This window comes from Mercenaria mercenaria, chromosome 17, assembly GCF_021730395.1.
Source record: "Mercenaria mercenaria strain notata chromosome 17, MADL_Memer_1, whole genome shotgun sequence".
Lineage (NCBI taxonomy): Eukaryota > Metazoa > Mollusca > Bivalvia > Venerida > Veneridae > Mercenaria > Mercenaria mercenaria.
In genome coordinates this window covers 29,997,024-30,017,836 of record NC_069377.1, presented here as the reverse complement: position 1 = coordinate 30,017,836, position 20,813 = coordinate 29,997,024, and the positions used below count along the sequence as shown (strand labels likewise).

Below are 20,813 nucleotides of genomic sequence, written 5' to 3'. Positions count from 1 at the left end.
CACTGACTAACGTATAAAAGAACATTCTAAGTTACGTAATAAACAGAAAGAACGATGGCGAAGCGCGATAGTACAATGGCGAAGCGCGACATAGTTGTACTATAATACAGGGACTGGCCTCCAGATCGTTCGACAACCAAAACTTTTTTTAGATAGTTACGACGACGGGAAAATGTCTTTGTCGTGTTGGGCGACCTCGAAGTTTCCACTTTTCTCTATTTTATTGCCGCGCCGGTCCCGGGTTCGATTCCCGACGCGGTCATCTTTTTTTCTTGATTTGGAATTTTAAAACTATTTTAGAAACAAAAAACTCATATTCTTATGTTCATAATATGACCAAACTTCAATTTAAAAGAAAGATTATTTTTAGCTAAATCTGGAGGTCAGTGTCTTTAAAGCCGTTTACGTTCTGTCGCGATTTCGTGATGTGTTCTATGTACTACGTTGTGAATTATTTTTCTTTGTAGAATAAGAAGTACAGGATAGTATGGTGTCCGAAGGTCCTCTAAAGGTGTCTAAATTTAAAGTTAAGCTCACTTTTAATATATGAATAATACAAACGAAAGTATGAAGTAATTAAACAATTACTTAAATGTATACTACTTTTTGAACGCCATGAAGTTTAAGGATATCAGATCTCCAATAATCTGTATTGTTTTTGTCTCTCTTAAAAGTTTCGTTTCATGCAAATGATTAACTTATCGAAAATCTCAGAGGGGGATATGCATTGTAAATTTTCATTTTATGTCTTTTATTCTTGATAGCGCCACGGATACCCAATCTCATTTATAGAATTACAAATGAATTGTTCGTTAGATTAGTATTGAATAACTTTTATGTTTTCGTTCGTTCTGAATGACGGCAAAAGCATATTAATACAAGTTTAATGTTGGGTTATTGTTTTTCCTGTAATTGTACCTCATCACTTACAAATGATCATGTAAATGTAACCATTCACCAGTATCGGAACTGCTAATATATAGAAAGCAAATTACTTGGCAATTGTGGGATTGTATTTAATGCATTAATTTTGCATCGATGCATTTCAATTCAACAGGAAATAAAAAGTGTATAAATGCTTCAGACTTATGCCAGCTGTAGGTTTTCGTTTGAAAATTATCCACATGCTACGTTCATGATTTTTATGAACATATCTGTTTAGTCTTGAATTTATTAAATAGACAGATTCGATGTTAAATTTTGATACACTGTCCGACATCGGAAACAAATCAAATACGAACGAAGTTTTCTTTAATTATGTAACTGCACGACATGTAACGTGACGACCACGAGTTGACAATGATTCTAAATTTCTCGAGACCTCGAAAAAAATTCATTACTTTTCGTGGTCACGGGGTAATTATAAAAAAATAAAGCAAAGGACTAGGTGAGTACTACTCAAACACTTGCTACTGTATTTCATTTTGTTATTTTTCTCATTTCAGTTGCTGCTGCAACATGCGTTGACCTTGAAGAAAACAATTTAACCTATAACGCTCAAGAAGTTTTCGATGGTTTACAGCATTATTGACTTCACCAGTGTTACTTTATAGAAAATATCTACCAATAGAGAATACGGGAACAAACTATTGCTTGTAACAACAGGAAATTCGTTAAGTGAAGTTTTAGGAAACAACTATTACTGTTGGATCTTTATCCTTTCTTAAAAAAAAATATGTGGACTACTTTGCATGAAAACAAAAAGCTAAAACGTTGTTAAGTTTTTACTGTAGTAACTCCATCGCTTTATATGGACAGTAAATGCTTTTCTCCTTTTTTTTCAATTGGAAGTTTGTATCAACAGGGGTGACACTATATAATAACTTGAATACACACAATACAAAACGAGTGACACATTTTCATATTCAGATCGTTTGAAATAGACCCATGGTGCAGTTGTTTTCAACATAATACAGAATTTAGAGCGACGCTGTCACTATTTGATACACAAGTACAAAGGAAAATATTAAAGTTGTGACATGTGACACAGTTTCAAATTTACATTATCCATCTTCAAAATAAGTGCCTAATATAATATTTGCATACTTGTAATACCGCAAAATGGAAAATCAAACATGTTTTGAATATAACAATTGTTCAAATCACAGTAACGGTTCCTATTACGCTCATTTTGGAGGACCAGCTGTTCACCCAGTGTCAGAGTTTATCTATGATTATATCTGTCCTGTGTTGGCAGTTGTGGGAATAGTCTGCAATACGATCACATTTATTGCTCTTCTACGACCACCAATCAACAGCATTTCAGTGTCTGTATACTTAAAGGCGTATTGTATTGCAGCAATTCTTACATGGATCCTAATGATAAAACTGAACTGGGTGTTAGACAAGTCGGAGTCACGACACTTTAGTAGTATGTCTCAAATTAGCTGCCGAATTTGGTCTTTCCTTACGTGTATTGTGACATTTTCTGGATTTTGGTTCATAACTGGTGCAGCGGTAGATAGAGTGTTTATTCTTTGGACTCCTATAAAAGCGCAAAGCCTATGTACAGTGTTCATGGCAAAGAATGCAGTTGTTTTCATCTTAATAGGTTTGACTGCTGTTAGCATACATGCCCTATGGATGTACAATATGTCGCCGCAATTTATTTGCTATTTTGAGAGGGGGGATTATTTCAATAGGCTTTGGCTATGGGCCTCAGGTTTTCTATTGGGATGTCTGCCTTTAATTTTGTTATTCACCTTCGGAAACTTGATGATTATACGCTTTTGTCTTAAACATCATGGTAGACAAATGCCAGACCTATCGAAAAATGAAATAGACGTAACATATGCTGTCATGATAATTTCGCTCATAGTTTTCTCATGTGCAATGCCGTCGAATGTTCTACACTTTATGCATATAATGAATGACGAAAACGGAAGAAGTCTTACTCTTCTATTTGAATTTGCAACATATATTTCTTGGATATGCTATCTGTGTGTGTTTTACGTGCTTATTATTCGATGTAACGTATTTAGGGATTCTCTTAAGGACGCTTTTAATGAAATTATATCTCGCCTAAGAAGGAAACGTGCACATATCGAGTTGAAAACATTAAAACCGGAATATAATCAAGTACCTTCTACTTCTACAAGTGTGTAACTGCCTGCTACAACAGGACAATGCCATGTGTTGAAAGGCATAACAGTTAGAAAGGTTGTTGTTAATTAATGCATTTCATTTACGAAATGTTGTTAAACCAGTTTCCGTGTTGCCTTGAGATTGGATAATTCAAATGTGCTTTGACAACTTATTACAAATAGAACAGTACCATTTTCATTATTGAAGAAATAAACACCAAAGAATAATCAAATATCAAACACTTCTACAAAAATCTACCGACCGATTTCATTTTCCATCATTGTACACGTAGTGCAAAGACTACGAATGCTTGCTATCCACGCATCTTTTTTTTAAAAAAAGTAACTAATTTAAAACTAGTTTCCTTGTTGCCTTGGAATGGGAGTATGCAAAGTGCATTTATAGCTTGGTAGAAGTACCACGTTACCATTTGGATGGTTCATATGAAGAAAAGTTTTATATCACTTTAATCTAAAGAGCAGATTTCCCAACCCGGCTGTGATATACAGCATTGACTATGAAATCGTTTCAATGTATTTGAACAAGAAATGTATTGAACACTACCTATTCTGATAGAATTTGCTTCATGAAAAGTGTTAAACAGACTCAGTGCTCATCTTTCACTGACATAATTATCTTCAGGTATTATCTAAAAAAAAATAGAAAATCCTCAATAATGGCTTTTTAATTTTGTTAAATATTTGAATTAATTGTGTATGTACAGAAGTATTCACAATTACATGTCAAGCAGTAACAGTAGATAATACCCGGGTCCGCTCTACTAGTAGTTCTTTTTCCTATTCCGCAAATATATCTGACAGGATTGATTGTATATTTAATTTTGACATTCAAAAATACCTTTCAGAATTGACTGCATTGCTATTTTTGACATTTCAAGACTAATTTTATAGTCTAATTTGACATCCGCCAATTTTTTTTAATATACTTGTCAGAATTGATTCTATATTTTATTTTGACATTCGCGAATATCCCTTTCAGAATCGACTGTATATTATCATGATTATTGATGTTCGCAAAATTACACGTCAGAACTAATGATATTGTTTATTTTGACATTTGAAAATATACCTGTCAAGATTGATTCTATGATTTATTTTGACATTCCCAAATGTACCTGTCATGACTGGGTTTAAGTCTATGGTTTATTTTGACATTTGCAAATACATCTGTCAGGATTGATTCTATAGTTTATTTTCACATTCACAATATACCTATCGGGTTTGCTTCTATATTTTACCTGGACATTGGAAAATATACATTTCAGGATTTATAATTGTATATTTTTTTTGATATTTGTCAATATACCTGTCAGGATTGATGCTATAATTTATTTTAACGTTCGCATATATACCTGGTAGGACTGACTCCATAGTTTATTGGCATTATTTTTAGATGACGAGGACAACAATGACTTCACAAAATAGTATGAAGAAACTTTGTTTTTAAATCTTAATTATTAGTAACTCCTCGGTAAATACACGAGATATTTGATATTCAGATGGTATATGTTTTCCTTACAAATACGAATTCATTTTGCGTCGAACGAAAAAAATATGTGAAAACGGTATGAGTGTGAGTAAGACTTCTATTCATAAAAATGTCATGTTTGCTGTGTCTTTTACTACCCTGGATGTAAAATATAAATAACGATACACTTACAGCTATTTTATGCTATATAACGAGAAGTGTATAAACCATTATTGTATGTACATGTATATTGATGTTTAAGTATTTGCTCTTTTTCAGGAACTATTTTGAAATTAAAATATTATGTCTTATATTTGTTTGGATTCTATTTTCAGACCTATTTATTTAATATAGTAATACTTGTTACGACGTATAGCCTTATAATTGGACAGACAGAATGACGGATATATTAACAATAATCATTCCTAGTGAATAAGGGCAATTAAGCGAAAATAGTTCCGGACCCCGAAAACTGTACATATTACAATGTCAGATCTGCTTTTAAACGATCCTACATTTTACAAGATACAAAATATAAGTTGTAACATTTATCATTCTTAAATGGTTTTAGATTATTGTATACATCCAGAGTTGAACAATACGTATAGGTAACCAAGGTCAACAATTAAATTCAGAACAAATTAAATCCTTTATTAACTGCAAATATTAAAGCTTAAAAAAAGAATGAGAATTAGCAATAAATATTTTGCAAATGAAGTCATGACAATTGCAATGTTATTTTATACACTGTAAAAGAAGAAAAATGAGAAATCAAAGGTATTTTCACCAAGCTTATGCAACCATTTTATCTCATTACTCAACGATCTGCTATTTACATATCAAATGGTTCCTATATTTTTGTACACCCGCATATCTACAGATGCCTTTCACTGATCTAAATTCCAAACTTTTCATAATAATATTTTATTAATCTAATATGAATCAAAGTACATATTTCATTATTGTTGGTAATGAAAGAAAACAGTACTGGACCTGATTTGAATTAATGCTATCCATTATCATGCTGGACATGATTGATTATGCCTTTGCGACCAGTGTAGGTCATGCTCAGCCTGCATATATATACAGTCTGATTAAGATCTGCACTGTTCGCAATCCATTCGATGGTGGGCGTATGTACTCCATGACGATTTGATAAAAACATTGTGTCTGAAATCATTCGTATTCCACCTCAGATTTATGTGGGGAAGATGGCCGTCACTTGCGGATTGCGGAGAACAAGTTCGAACCGTTGCACAATCAACGAACCCTGATAAGTGCCCGCCCTTACATGAAATACTTTTTAAACGGCGTTAAACCAAAAACAAACAATTTGAAAATACGAATTAAAAATATGCAATGCAGCCAGACAGTATTGAAATCAGTTCTCTGAACCGCTTGCCAATTTCCATACTTTGTTCCCAGGAGGAATTTAAGCAGAGAATACATGTGGCGCTTTCGTTAATTATTTACTTACACGTTGAAACCGACCCAATGTATACTTTGTGTATCATGTTGGCAAGTTTATTATCTTGTACAGGCAAATGTGTTCTCATATATTAATGAAAAAAAGGATAAAATTCGGAAGTTAAAAGTTACATTTACTTATCAAGAGATGGTATTTTCTTTTTCAGAAGGAAATGTTTTATTGTAGGGATAATACACGTTTTTTTTTGTGTATTAACGTCTGCAGAAGCCCGCGGGATTGTTTGTGACCGAGACCGAAGGTCGAGGTCACAAACATATCCCAAGGGCTTCTGCAGGCGTTAATACACAAAACAAACGTGTATTGTCGCTATTCTTGCATTAAAAAAAAACATCACACGACGACTAAATGCATTGTTTTCATATGTGATGACTTGACGATTCCGGTACATTTTTTATTTACCATTCTTGTTGTTCTTGGAAACGGTAAACATGTTTTAAATATCCATAACCGGGGCACACATAACAACAACACTACTAAAAGCGTGATTTGAAGGTTTTGAGCATCTTATTTTTATTTTTAGTTATTACAAACGTTACATTACACATAATTTTGCATATAACTAAAAATAATGATAAACAGGAACACAATTATTTTAAGAATAACAACTTTACATTCGAATTATTTTGAGTACGAACAAACAAAGTACGGATGAGTTCGACGCTAGTGACTAGCTTTCGAGGTTTATTATATGAATTCTGCGAACAATCGGGTAAAAACAAACCGACTGATACTAACAAAAATCATTAATATAATACCTAAAAACGGGCAATAGCACAAGTTACACGCGATACTTATTTATTCACAGTTATTTACAATAACTGAACAGACGCTTTGTAAAGGGAGTAAAGTCTAAGAGAAGCTAGTACTTACATTGATGGGGGCAGTACGTTTGGGGTTGGAAACTGATACAGATAAACATACTATGGATTACAATGTATCTATAATGCTACAAGAAGAGGTTATTATGTAAGAAACAAGATGCAGATGCCAAATATCAGTCTGCGCAGAAATACATACATACGTCCCTGGCAAAGCATTTCAAAAATAAAAATCATGTATTAACAGCACGTGAATTGCCTTGTTTGCACACGATTTTTCTCCCGTTTATACATGGGCGGATCCAGTGAAAAAAGTAGTTTTTATGCAAGAATATTTATTTGGTAGTTTACCATCTCCTCGAATGACTTAACCATGTTTTAACAAACAAAATGATATAAGATTAAGTCCATACACAAAGTTTCCGACACAAACACTAATTCTTTGGCTTGGCGGTAGCACACTTTTGCGCTATTTCGTCATGAGTTCGATTCCCATAGCCGTATATTTTTGTTTTGTTTTGATGGCTGTATTTAATTTCTTATTTTTCAGTAAGCTACAACGAAGAAACTTTTAATAAATTCTATGAAACTTTCAAACTTTACTTTAAATAGCATAGCCCGGCCATGATTTCAATATTGATCAATTTCAAGATGATGCCGATTTAAAACGATGATGAATTAGAAACCATACCCAGAGGATGTGATGCGAATTTGTTTTGGACGGATACAAAATTCGAAGCGTCAAAATTGTCACTACAAAATAATTACATTTCCTTCAAGTTATCCCTTGCACCAACAAGTCAAATATTAATCTAACTTCGTATATATTCTGTTTAAAACGAAAATGCTACTGACTGTTAAGGTAGTGCCGCATGTTTGATAAACCGGAAGTGATGCCGTAACGTCATATTTCCTGAAAACATAGAATAAAGCCTGGATTCGGCGTACGAAAATGAAAATCATTTTATAAATTAATGACAACCAGACAGTAAATTTATCAATTTGAAAATGCCATGGCTACTATATTTTTAAAGGCAAAAATAGCATATAAGAAATATGACACGTTAACAAATTCAAAATAATGTCTTAAAATTAGCGTAAAATATTCGGCTCAGTTGAATCATGGTCAAGTATCTCAAAAATAAGCACTCGGGCCCACATTATATGTCATATGTTTATTTACAAAAATGAGAGTTTCATCAAAATCTACATTGTTGAAAACTTTCTATTCACGAAAATATTATGAAAGTTTGCGTGAGGTCCAAATTTTTCAAATCAGTATAGCAAAAATTACTTAATCAAATTTTACATGTAAAGAAATTTAAATCCAAACGTGCAGAACTACCTAAATTTACAGTTTGCAAAAAATAAACGCAATAATGATACTTTGCTTCTGTACGGTATCTATAACAGTCATTTTCCAAAAAAAAAAACCAACTATTATATGACAATTCACACAAATTGTTGTAAGTCAAAACGTATTTACAGATTGTTAAAATGCAAAGGCACGAGATTGGCATGTGGCATATAATTTGTAAAACCAAAAGCAAATAGTAGATAATCATTTTTTCTCCGTTAATGAGACATCCTCAGAGCAAACACTGACAGTATGCCATTAAAGAATTCCTGAAAATATTACTAGAGCTAACCACCATTGAACAGTTTTAAAGTTTACTAATTTTGAAATATTTGTTTTCTGCCTTTTTGTTGTTCATGACTAGCAAGGTTATAGCCGTGACAGATGATGGAGATTTTACGACTTCGACCCATGATAAAATTAAGAAAACAATAAAAATACTGACAGAAACATGCATTCAATTTGAAAACTTAATGAACAGGCTGAATACATGTGTTTGCCTCTTTAATGGTCGCAAAGAGTGTGCTGAGATTGAGCAGAGAGGCCAACAGTATAAAAGTCGAGAGAGTGTGCCATTCGCTAGTTTGTCAGGACAAGAGATTAAGCCGCGGCAAGATAAAAACATATATACTTTACTTTGAACACATATTCAGACACAGTATATTTGTAAGTTTAAATAAGTAATAGTGTATTCGACGAAAATAACATTGTTCCTATTACCCACACTCATCGTCGTTTTATGAAACAAACTAACGATGCATATATGCTTAGATTATAATATTAATACAACATGGTAAGTACTCGTAATAAATAATCAATACTAACCTAATTTAGTGTACACAGGTATTTTCACAAAAGATATTACTTTAGCACGGGTCTATAATGTTGAGTCTAATAAAATTGATTAAAATTACAGCCAGTGCGAACATGCAAACAAGTTCAAGCTACAGAATTGTTATCGAATTCTAGCAGCTAAGATACTTTTCAATGCTTCTGTGTAGAGAACATAAACTTGATTAAATGTCAATGTTTTAAAAGGCATATGGTCTTATTAGTCATTGTCACCTGTCGATGTTTCACCAGTTTGGCAGTGTCTTTCCCGTCCGTTAATCAGTCCGTCACTTACGCAAAGGGGGATTCTAAGACAATTCTAAAGGTGCCAGATTTTTTTCATGAAACTTGTTGCATGGATAGATGGCAATATGAAAAATATGCACATATCCGATATTTTATTGTTATGGCAAAACATAACGTTCGTCCATCGATATTCGATGACCACTATGACATTTTCTAAGCAGTTGATATGCTTCTACAGGTCTGGTGATGGCTGATAAGTCCAATGCGGACCACAAGCCGAGCACACATGGTCTGATACTGGTTTTGAGGTGCTGGCTGACTGACTGACTCTTACAGAGAAAAGGCTTTTCTTTCAAAGACTATGTCTGACGTCCTTCTGAAAGTATAACAACCCTGCTTATATGAGTGTTCCACTGACACTTGTTTAGTAATCAGTCTGTCTCTTCCGAGGTGTCTTTATCCATATTGGGACTTTTAGGCGACTCTTTCAGGTAGTCTTTGGACCGCTTCCTTTAGCCACCAACTTCTCCCGTTAATATTTTTTAGTAAAGGAGCTGCTTTTGAAGACGTTAATCATACACGCAGAAAGCATGGCCAGCCCTTCGAATTTGGTATTTCTGTAGAATGCTGTGAATAGTTGGGAGATTGGCCCTTTCTAACACCTCCGTATCTGGAACTTTGCCCTGCCATATTACCTCGAGATACTTGCGCGAGCATGTAGAATTGGCTCAGTTTGCTCGCTTATCTACTGTAGACTGTCCATGATTCACAGGCGAAGAATAGTATAGGGAGAACAACGGCTCTGTAAGCCTTTAGTTTTGTTTCTATGGAGATATCTCTACGCTCCCATACATTGGGATGGAGTCTACCACAGGCTAAGCTGACTTTTACTATTCCGCAGTTGACCTTGTCATCTATGTGTACTCCTTTTGATAGGGTGCTAACTCACTTAACTATGTAAATGTGTTGCTGGTAAAACATACAATTGCCATGGCAAGAAATTATCCAAAAATGTGTCAAGAAATGTTGACACGAGTGAGATCTTGCGATAACTTTATAGGTACAAGATAATTTCGCAATTTGGTAATACAACAACATTTACGTTTATTACTGTCAGGCTCATAAATAGATAGGTAGCAATGCGAAATATATTGACTTCTTTTTAAAATTTTGTTCCAGTGGCAGCAAATAACCGAACATTGTGACCAAAGTGGACTTTGCGATAAGTAAAATGTACATGGTATTTTATCATGAAATATCGTATTTAGGAATATGTAAAAGACAATACTGAAAATATGTATATTATTTAAGTGTTCCATTTGTCAATTTACTTCAATCTTCTTTTGTCAGTCATAAATTGTGTCTTTTGTCATCATGGAATGTGGAAACGATATCGCGAAAGCTGCGGCATAGTTAGAAAGTTATACTTCTTTATGTAGAATATACAGGTCATTTTATGTTGTGTCCTTATATTCATCTTTTATCCCTAAAACAAAACTTTTATATATACTCAACAGTCTCCTGGTCATCATGTAGCTCATTTGAACACCTTTGCATTGAATGCTGAAATCAGAACTAAGGTCATTAAGCGCCGGCGAGGCACATTCTTGTTTGACCGAATGACGGCAAAAGGCGTCGACATGAAAACTCACATATACTTATTGTTTGTCCAAGTAAATATAATAATGATATATCAACTAAGTGTTCCCTTTTCTGCATTATGTTCAGTTCGTTAATGGTATGTTAAGCAAGCAGAGCACATTTCTAGATTTCTATTGAACACCATGCTACCCCAACACCCCATTATGTAAGAATTGACAGACCTATATAATGGCCTAGCGCTTTTTGAATCTCGTTCCAACTACCACAAATGCATGGCCATTTCAAACCGATTTGTCTTTTTTGATAAAGACATGAGGATATTAAATGTGGATTTGCCTTCGAGTTCTGTTTACATTACTAACTGAAAACAATCATCAAAGACAAGCTGTTTCCATATATTTATGATATTCGATGATATGTAGAAACCACCGTCAGAAATATGTATAACTGTATTTTACATATCAATTATAATGATGCAATATATAATGTATAGCATTAAGTTGTTACTTGGGTTGTTAGGTTTTCTCTAAACTGAAACATGTAATTGGCATATCGCTAGGCTAAGCCTAAAAGGAGAAATATGTAACGCGCCTTTAATCATGTTAATTGTCTTGGTTGTTTAATTTCTAAATGTCGGGATGCTGAATAAATAAAATTACTTGTCGTAAGTACGAAAGCGAGTTACTGCATTTCAACGTACACGTTGATTTTAATTCGCCTGACATTTTATGGCAAAATTATCACTAAATACATACATTCTAGGATCAAGATTAAAAGTATTATAACTAAAATAGCACATGAAATTGAATTGACTCCATGATTCCAAAGGACCAGAAAATATAACACCACTGAATCCAAGTACGGGGAGACATTTTACAGCCGCCACAAGGCACATAAAGATTGATGTTGTGATAGTTAATACAGTCTGTATAAAGATCCCTTGGGAGCATGGAATGCAAGCAAAAAATTAGCGGACTCCGTTTAATTGAGTCTGTTAATGAAAGGTAATAAAATGTGCAACACCTCTCACGCCCCTAACACTGGCCTAAACGGAACTCTATTATATATCTATTGAATGGACTTCATGATCCCAAAGGACCAGAAAATATAACAACACTGAATTTAAGAACGGGGAGACTTTTTACAGCCGCCACACGGCACATAAACATTTCTCTGTAAAATGATCCTTTGGAAGCATAGAATGCAAACAAAAAGGAATAATAGCAGACTCGGTTTGATTGAAGTTCACGATACTTTACAGCACGTATGCTATCAAAAGCTATTTAAGTCGACTTCCTATCTCATAGTCTAAGAATTTAAACAAAATAAACAGAAGTAATAAATGAAGACTTACAAAACAAATACTCAGAAATGTACCATTTTTCCTGTCTGCAAATGAGTTTACAAATGACAATCACGTGATATAAAGATTTTTTTTAAATAATTTATTCACGAGTTAATATTTTTTATTTTCTTCATGCAATTAGTGTTTTCAAATTTTGTAATCAGTTTTAGTGAAAAAGAAAGCTCCGCAGGGACACTTTTCAATTTATCTCTTCGGTTCTACATTGCTATAACATGGCAGTATTGATTCATCTCCCTGAATCACAAGAACAATAATAATAATAGAATTATGAGTGGATTGTGCGTTATATTAATATCACATTAATTGCTTTGTTAGCTTATGTTAATTTCTTCGAGGCTTTGATCTCATTGTACGACCTTGAAGTTTAGTCGGCAATAAGTTTTTACTTTCTTCTATCTCATTGCCACGGGAAATCATTTCGCCTATCACAAGGCAACGAGATAACATTTTGTTTCCATTGTTTCAATGGGATTGTAATGAATCTCCCTGTACTTGGACTTGGTGTTGATTTATTTTTTGGTTCTTTAGGGTTATGGATTCCAATCAATTCTATTTATAATAAGAGTCCTCTTATGGTGGTGCTAGGGTGTTTGAGTAATGATGCACAGTTCGTTACCTTTTAGTTACATTTTTCTGTATGTCTAGTAGAATTTTATATTTATTTGTGTTATTAATTATATTTTATTTCTGACAAAGTAATATGAAAGGAACCAAGAACGCACATTTCACGTCTGTGCATTTGTGATATAAACTGTAAATGGTCAACAAATTCAACTACCGCAGGCTAGAAAATGCTGAAATAGTACTGGCATCCTTTTTTGGCAAACACAATATTACAGTAATCTTTCATCATCATTGGGCTTATTTTAACAGATAATTTCAGTTATAAATATATACTGCCGACCACAGTGACATATATTATAGTTTATTAATGACTTTAGAGAGAGTAACATTCTCTTGAGTGTGATGCAGTATTATGTTCCGTTTACCTGAAGAGGGGACGAAGATCTAGCAGTTAAATGTGACGGCCGCTCAACCCGGACCCTTAGGTTCGAGCCCTTATGGAGACTTCCTCAAGCACGCATCAGTCTTAGGTACATTCTTAAAGACATTATTCAGTTGCAATGCTTGAGATGACCTAAGTTCCATTTGAAGCAAAATGAATTTGCTTAGTCGGTTAAATATCAGTTTAATTTTTTGGAGTATGGTTAAATATCAGTTTAATTTTCTGGAGTCAAAAAGATCCATTCAGTATTTCGTATAGAAAAGTTATATCTATGTCAAGAAAAATGTGACAGTATAACTGAAAAATTGAAAAAAAAAAGATTTGTAAAATTACAATCAAACTGCAAACATTATAAAGACATTTTTTATTCACTCAAGAATACTTTTCATTTTTCCATGCTTGCCGAAAATAATAATTTCACCAAAGCTGGTATCAATCAATCATTTTGTTTTGCACATCGTCGGAACTGATTACATTGTCTTCTTAAATATTGTTTTTTTTTTTTTATTTCAGGTGTGATATCACGATCATTATTTTCATTTCTGATGAATATTCACTGTACAATTTAGGTAAACCGGCGAATCGTTTCACTTGCTAGCTTCTAAAGCTGATTTTCACTAGACAATATAGTCGAATAGCAATTAAATTTATTGATTTGTTGTCTCGGGTGAAATTGTTTAGTATAACGTTTTAAGCAGTGATGAGCTTCAATGAAAATGATAATAATACGAGATTGGAATTCTGATAAAAAATCACAGTTTGTCTGCAAATGCTTTAAAGAGGCTGTATTGAAGAATGATTTTTATCACTTCGAAAACAGAATACATTGTATGTTGCAACTGATTTTTTGTCTTCCTTAGTTTTTGTTTTTAAGTCGTGATCGCCATTCTTTCTATTTCTGATTAAAATTCACTGTACTTTATAGAAAACCAACAATTTGTTTTATGCCATAACAGTAATTTACCATGCATTGTACCAATTTATTCAATACAAAAGATGAAATTTGTCTAATAACTTTAGAATAATAGTCCAGACTTTGTCTAATTAGCAGAAATGTTTTTGCCACGCCGAAGTGAGAAATTACTTTCTGCCGGTAATTAGCTGTTTGTTTTTTGTCACGTAAGCCTAGATGCTGCTTTTCATGCAAAAACAAAACTGCGTTCTGTGTTGCGAAAAAAATCCACAGTGGAATTCGGCCTTGCACACTTTCGAATCGGCAACGGCAATACACGTTTTGTCATGGAATTCGCTTTTCTACATTTGTAAATTTAGTAAATGTAAACGGTTTTTAATTTCGTATACCTTGTGTTTGTTAGCTTGTGAAAAAGACACACTAGATACAGGAATTTGAGTTTGAAATTTTCTAAAGTTTTATAATGCAAAAGCATAAATTTTCTCGAGGGTTTAATTTCGCTTTATTTGCGAGGCCCTACATCTCACGAAAACTCATCCTCGCGTAAATAAATATTCACCATTTTTATCATTCAAATTCAAGTATGGTATCATTTTTACAATTTCGCGACTATCAAACCTCGCAAATGTACTCAAGATTTCAAATTTGCGAAATTTTGACCTAGCGAAAATATATGCTTTTACAGTAGATGCAGAAAAATGTAAAAGAAATTCACATTAAAATTGTTCGTTTGGCGCATTTTTAATATCTTGGTTGTACATATCCGGTAGCATACACATTATAAATTATTCAGTTGTGTACGCAACATCTGCATGTGAATTCAAATAGCGTTACGTTGGTTTGAAAAACCTGCATCAAAGAAAATGTTTCTTTGTTCAATGAAATATTCTTTTATCATTAAAAAGTAATGGTATAATGTGTCACAGTGTGTTTCAATTGAATATTCGTTGTTAAAGGAATCTCATTACATCTAATCATAAATTATACTATTAGATACATTATGTATCCATGCGATTCTGATTATCCTTTATTTAGGTTAGAAAAAGCGTAAAGCCAACAATTGTTATATGATTCCGCATGTAGAAAGTCATTATGAATACAAATGGCAATTTAGTTAATTGATTTCAAGCAACTGAGAAAACTTTCTAAATAAAGTCGATGACATAGATTGTTCCGTTTGCGTGATGTTGATGTTCAGTGAAATAGTCAGAAACAAATGGAGAATTACTAAAAGTTTTCGTTTCAGAATAAAGGTATGAGTAAAACACAGCCAGAATCACATATAATGTGATAGGAGAGGCTGATGACAATAGGTGGGGGTAAAAGGTTTGGGTCAGTTTCTACAGCAGCCTACAATCCAATATACAGAACATATAAACCTTTGGGCAATCTGTTAGTATGAAAGGCAGTAACGTTTAACCTTTAGCCTGCTGGCGGCAAGTGATTCTGCCATCCGTGCTGTCTGATCATGGTCTGCACTGTTCACTATTCAGTCAATAAATTTTCAGTGAACACCCCTTTTATGATAAGTGGTACTGTCTAAATCGAATGATGGACCAGTCAATTTTAGAAATTTACCAGGGTATAGGTTAAAATCGTGATACTCGTACAGCATTACCAATCAAATTTCCATGCACTGAAACAAAATTTGCATTTAGCAGATTCTCTCTCTGCATTAAGCTCATTTTAAAGCCTCTTTATTCAATATTGTAATCAATTCTAATCACAAGACATTTCATTGCACTACTTGACACGTTGCCGATTACAACAAAACACATGATCAAAGTTAGGGTTACGAGAGAGTTTTGATTATTAATCTTGATCGCACCAAAATCAAGATGACAAGAAGAAGATATGGCAACTTTTTCCAGATATATATATATATATATATATTTATGACAGTACACTCACAAATAATAACAGCTATAATTTCATTATCGTGAAATACAATATTTGCTTGTTATTAATTAACCCTTTAATACCCTGCTAAATTTCTATAATGAACGTGTCCATCTTTCAATTTGGACAGTACCATTAACTGTTAAATGGGATGCTAACCAAAAAGATACTGACTGAAAGAAAGGCAGAATGACTTGCCGCCAGGAGGTTAAGGGGTTATAATATTTATTGTTAGGTTCTTGCCACACTGATTGGTTTCAGAAACGAAATTATAAACAGAATCATAACTGGCCATTTTCTCCTGAAATTATTGATCACGTCGATTAATTAATCAGTCGCCTAGACGTTTGTTGTGGTAAGGGTGAAAACGTGGGTCTTCATCAATTAACGAGATATTATTTGACATGATAGCTGTTTAATTTTGTATTTTCTGTTCAGTGTAATAGTCATTTGTCAGCCTGTTGATGATACCAAACAATTCATGTAATAATTAATGTTTTCAAATATTCCTGGCCCTCTTTTCTTCGAATAACTTACATTGCTCTAATCCAGAAATTTGATGAAACAGTGTGTTTAAACGTCTTGGTTTTAAATAAATGCATTACTTTTGTAACTGAGGTTTAAATCTCATACTAACTTTTGCCATTTGTCACCAGGTACATTACGGTCATTACACTTATTGTCAGTATATGAAGATATGTGGAAAAATGCATTTCCTCTCAAGGAACCGTGTGACCAGATTGAGTTACATATTTTACGTTCTTTGAAGCTTTTAACAAAAGCTATGCTAAGATTATAAGAATTATAAAGAGCTGTGTAAATGTTTAATAGCAACATAGTATACACTCGAATACCATGAGAACAATTAAAAAACTGAAATTTGATTTGAAAATGATGACCTGTGTATTGTCTTGAATTTCATGAGAAAATTAAATTCCATAAACAAGGAAATCGGACAAGTAAGTTGTGATCCACAAGTGCATACCCGACGAAATATTCTTTTGACCAAATCCTCGAAAGGTCTTGCCCACGGAATTGAATTATTCTATAGTATAGTTAATTACTGATTCCAGATCATTTATTATATTGTTATCAAAGGAACATTGTGATGTGGTACTATCTGCTGAAATATAACACTTGATTACACATTTGATGTAGAGAAATAACTTTATCCGTGCTCACATCCGTTTAGTTATTGATGAGAATGTGTGAAGGTCATGAAGCACCAATCTGTAGCGGAAAGTCTCAGAGAGAGATTTTGTAATAAATCTAATTTGGTTTTCCCGTCTAGAGAAACTTTAACGAATTGAAATCGATTTAGAATCGCTGCTGGCTATTTAAACTAAATTTGAAAACTAAATTTGATAAAGGAGACAATTGACATGTGTATTTGCAAGATTTACTTAGTTTCACTGACTACATATAAAAGAACATTCTAACTTAAAGCTATATATAATAAACAGGGATAACGATCCAACAGGGAAAATATAAATGTAAAAGTGGAGATGCAACATGTCAAAAACGAAAATGTTGTAGACTTGGTTTCATTGAGCTTGTGCATGTTTGGAAGTAGAAATACCTGCCATCGTCAACGCCCACTATCACCTGGTTGAATCGAACCCATTACTTGCACATGTTACAACTACTAAACTACAATGAAGAGACATCCACAAATGTGATCATGAATTTAGTCGCGAAAACTTTGTGTGTTTTGTTTTTCCACATTGATAAGGGAACATAGAGTTACTATCTATTTATAAATGGGCTTTGGTAGAAATTGTTATAAACCCGCTTGTAAAGACTTAATAACTATAATATAGTTGTAGACATATAAAAATTTTAAGGTTGGTGGTGAACATGTATTAACTACACTAGTCTATTATTTATATTTCCATAGGGAAGTTTCGTTTGAACAACACCCTGCCATTTGAAATTCATTTTTATAATACATAATAGCCATAGACCAAACGGAGATTATTTCTAATTATAAGATTTTAAACAATATTAAGTAATTCCAGATGATATTCATGTGTGTTGCAATCTGTCAGGTGATTTTCATTTGAATAACAACCGGGAGATATTTGTTTGAATAACATCTGGGCTGGCGATATTCATTTCGATTATACCCTTGCCGAAAAACGTTTCCGTTTTTTTATCATTTGACAGAGTAAACAATACTATACACTACAAATTGCAATTAATGTCGGTTCAAATATAAACAGAGAAAAGATGGTGAAGCGCGAAAGTCTGATGGCGAAGCGCGACTTTACAATGGTGACGCGACGATTTTGAAGCGCAACAGTTCGATGGTGATACTACGATGGTGAAACGCGACAGTACGATGGCGAAGCGCGATATATATATATATATATATATATATATATATATATATATATATATATATATATATATATATATAGAACGATGGCGAAGCGCGACAGTACGATGCTAATCAATGAAACAATATGACATAGTTGTACTATATTAAAGCCTTTTACATTCTATCTCGATTCCGTTATGTGTTCTATGTACACTGTGTTTTAATTTTCTACATAGAATAACAAGTACACGGTAGTATGATGTTCGAAGGTCCTCTGCAGTTGTCTAAATGTAACGTAGAGCTCACTTTTAATATATGAATAATACAAACGAAAGTATGAAGTAATTAAACATTTGCTTAAATGTATAATACTTTTTGAACGTCATTAAGTTTAAGGAAAATAAAACTCCAATCTGTATTGATTTTTTTTTTAATTTCTTTTTTGTCTCTCTTAAAATTTTCATTTCATGCAAGCGGCATGATTAACTAAGAAAAATCTCAGAGGGGGCGTATGTATTTTAAATTATCATTTTATGTCTTTTATTCTTCATGGGTACCCGATCTCATTTATAGAATAACAAATGAATTGTTCGTTAAATTAACATTGAATAACTTTTATGTTTCAATTTTATTATTCACCTTCGGAAACTTGATGATTATACGCTTTTGTCTTAAACATCATGGTAGACAAATGCCAGACCTATCGAAAAATGAAATAGACGTAACATATACTGTGATGATAATTTCGTTCATAGTTTTCTCATGTGCAATGCCGTCGAATGTTCTACACTTTATGCATATAATGAATGACGAAAACGGAAGAAGTCTTACTCTTCTATTTGAATTTGCAACATATATTTCTTGGATATGTTATTTGTGTGTGTTTTTCGTGCAAATAATTCGATGTAACGTATTTAGGGATTCTCTTAAGGACGCTTTGAATGAAATAATATCTCGCCTAAGAAGGAAACGTGCACATATCGAATTGAAAACATTAAAACCGGAATATAATCAAGTACCTTCTACTTCTACAAGTGTGTAACTACCTGCTACATCAGGAAAATGCCGTGTGTTGAAAGATATAACAGCTGGAAACTTTTTAAGGTTGTTGTTAATTAATGCATTTCATTTACGAAATGTAGTTAAACCAGTTTCCTTGTTGCCTTGAGATTGGATAATTCAAATGTGCTTTGACAATTTATTACAAATAGAACATTATCATTTTCATTATTGAAGACATATAAAACAAAGAATAGTCAAATATCAAACACTTGGTACAAAAATCTACCAGCCGATTTCACTGTCTGCCGTCCACGCATCTTATTTCTAGAACATTACTAATTTAAAACTACTTTCCTTGTTGCCTTGGAAAGGGAGTATGAAAAAGTGCATCCAGACTTTGGAAGAAGTACCACGTTACCATTTTGATTGTTCATACGAAGATAAGTTTGAGATAGCTTTAATCTAAATAGTATATTCTCCCCCCCCCCCCCCACCCACACACCCCGGCTATGACAGTGATATACAACATTGTTTCAATGTATTTGAACACGAAATTTATTGAACACTACCTATTTTGATAGAATTCTTTTCATGAAAAGTGTTAAAGAGACTCAATGCTCATCCTTCACTGAAATAATTATATTCAGGTATTTATCTTAAAAAATAGATACTCCTTAATAATTGCTTTTTTAATTTTTTGTAAAATATCTAAATTAGTTGTGTATCTACAGATGCATTCACAATTACATGTCAAGCAGTAGCAGTAGGTAATATCCGGGTTTGCTCTACTTGTAGTTTTTTTCCTATTCCGCAAATATATCTGACATGATTTATTGTATATTTAATTTTGACATTCAAAAATACCTTGCAGAATTGACTGCATTGCTATTTTTGACATTTCAAGACTGATCTTATAGTCTGTTTTAGACATCTGCAAAGTCAGAATTGATTCTATATTTTATTTTGACATTCGCAAATGTCCCTTTCAGGATCGACTGTATATTTTTGACATTCGCTAAAATACCTGTTAGAATTGATTCTATTGTTTATTTTGACATTTGAAAATATACCTGTCAAGATTGATTTTATGGTGTGTTTTTTTTTTTTTTTTTGATATTCCCAAATGTATCTATCAGGACCGAGTTTAGTCTATGGTTTATTTTCACATTTCCAAATATATCTGTCAGGACTGATTCTATAGTTTACGGATATATTAACAATATTCTTTCCTAGTGAATAAGGGCAATTAAGCGAAAATAGTTCCGGGCCCCGAAAACTGTACATATTACAATGTCAGATCTGCTTTTAAACGATCCTACATTTTACAAAAATACAAAATATAAGTTGTAACATTTATCATTCTTAAATGGTTTTAGGTTATTGCATACATCC

The 20,813-nt window shown here is 33.1% G+C and overlaps 1 protein-coding gene across 3 annotated transcripts in view; it reads left to right on the top strand.

The window, feature by feature from the left end:
- The window catches only part of LOC128550396 (uncharacterized), an 84,808-nt gene extending 79,925 nt beyond the window's left edge, over positions 1 to 4,883 (top strand). For all 3 annotated transcript variants that reach the window (XM_053529370.1, XM_053529369.1, XM_053529368.1), the window contains exon 2: positions 1,446 to 4,883. In XM_053529370.1, the coding sequence (XP_053385345.1) occupies positions 2,062 to 3,105 (1,044 nt within the window). In that variant the 5' untranslated portion in view covers positions 1,446 to 2,061 and the 3' untranslated portion in view covers positions 3,106 to 4,883. The remainder of the gene's footprint in view (positions 1 to 1,445) is intronic.
- Positions 4,884 to 20,813: the final 15,930 nt, after the last annotated feature.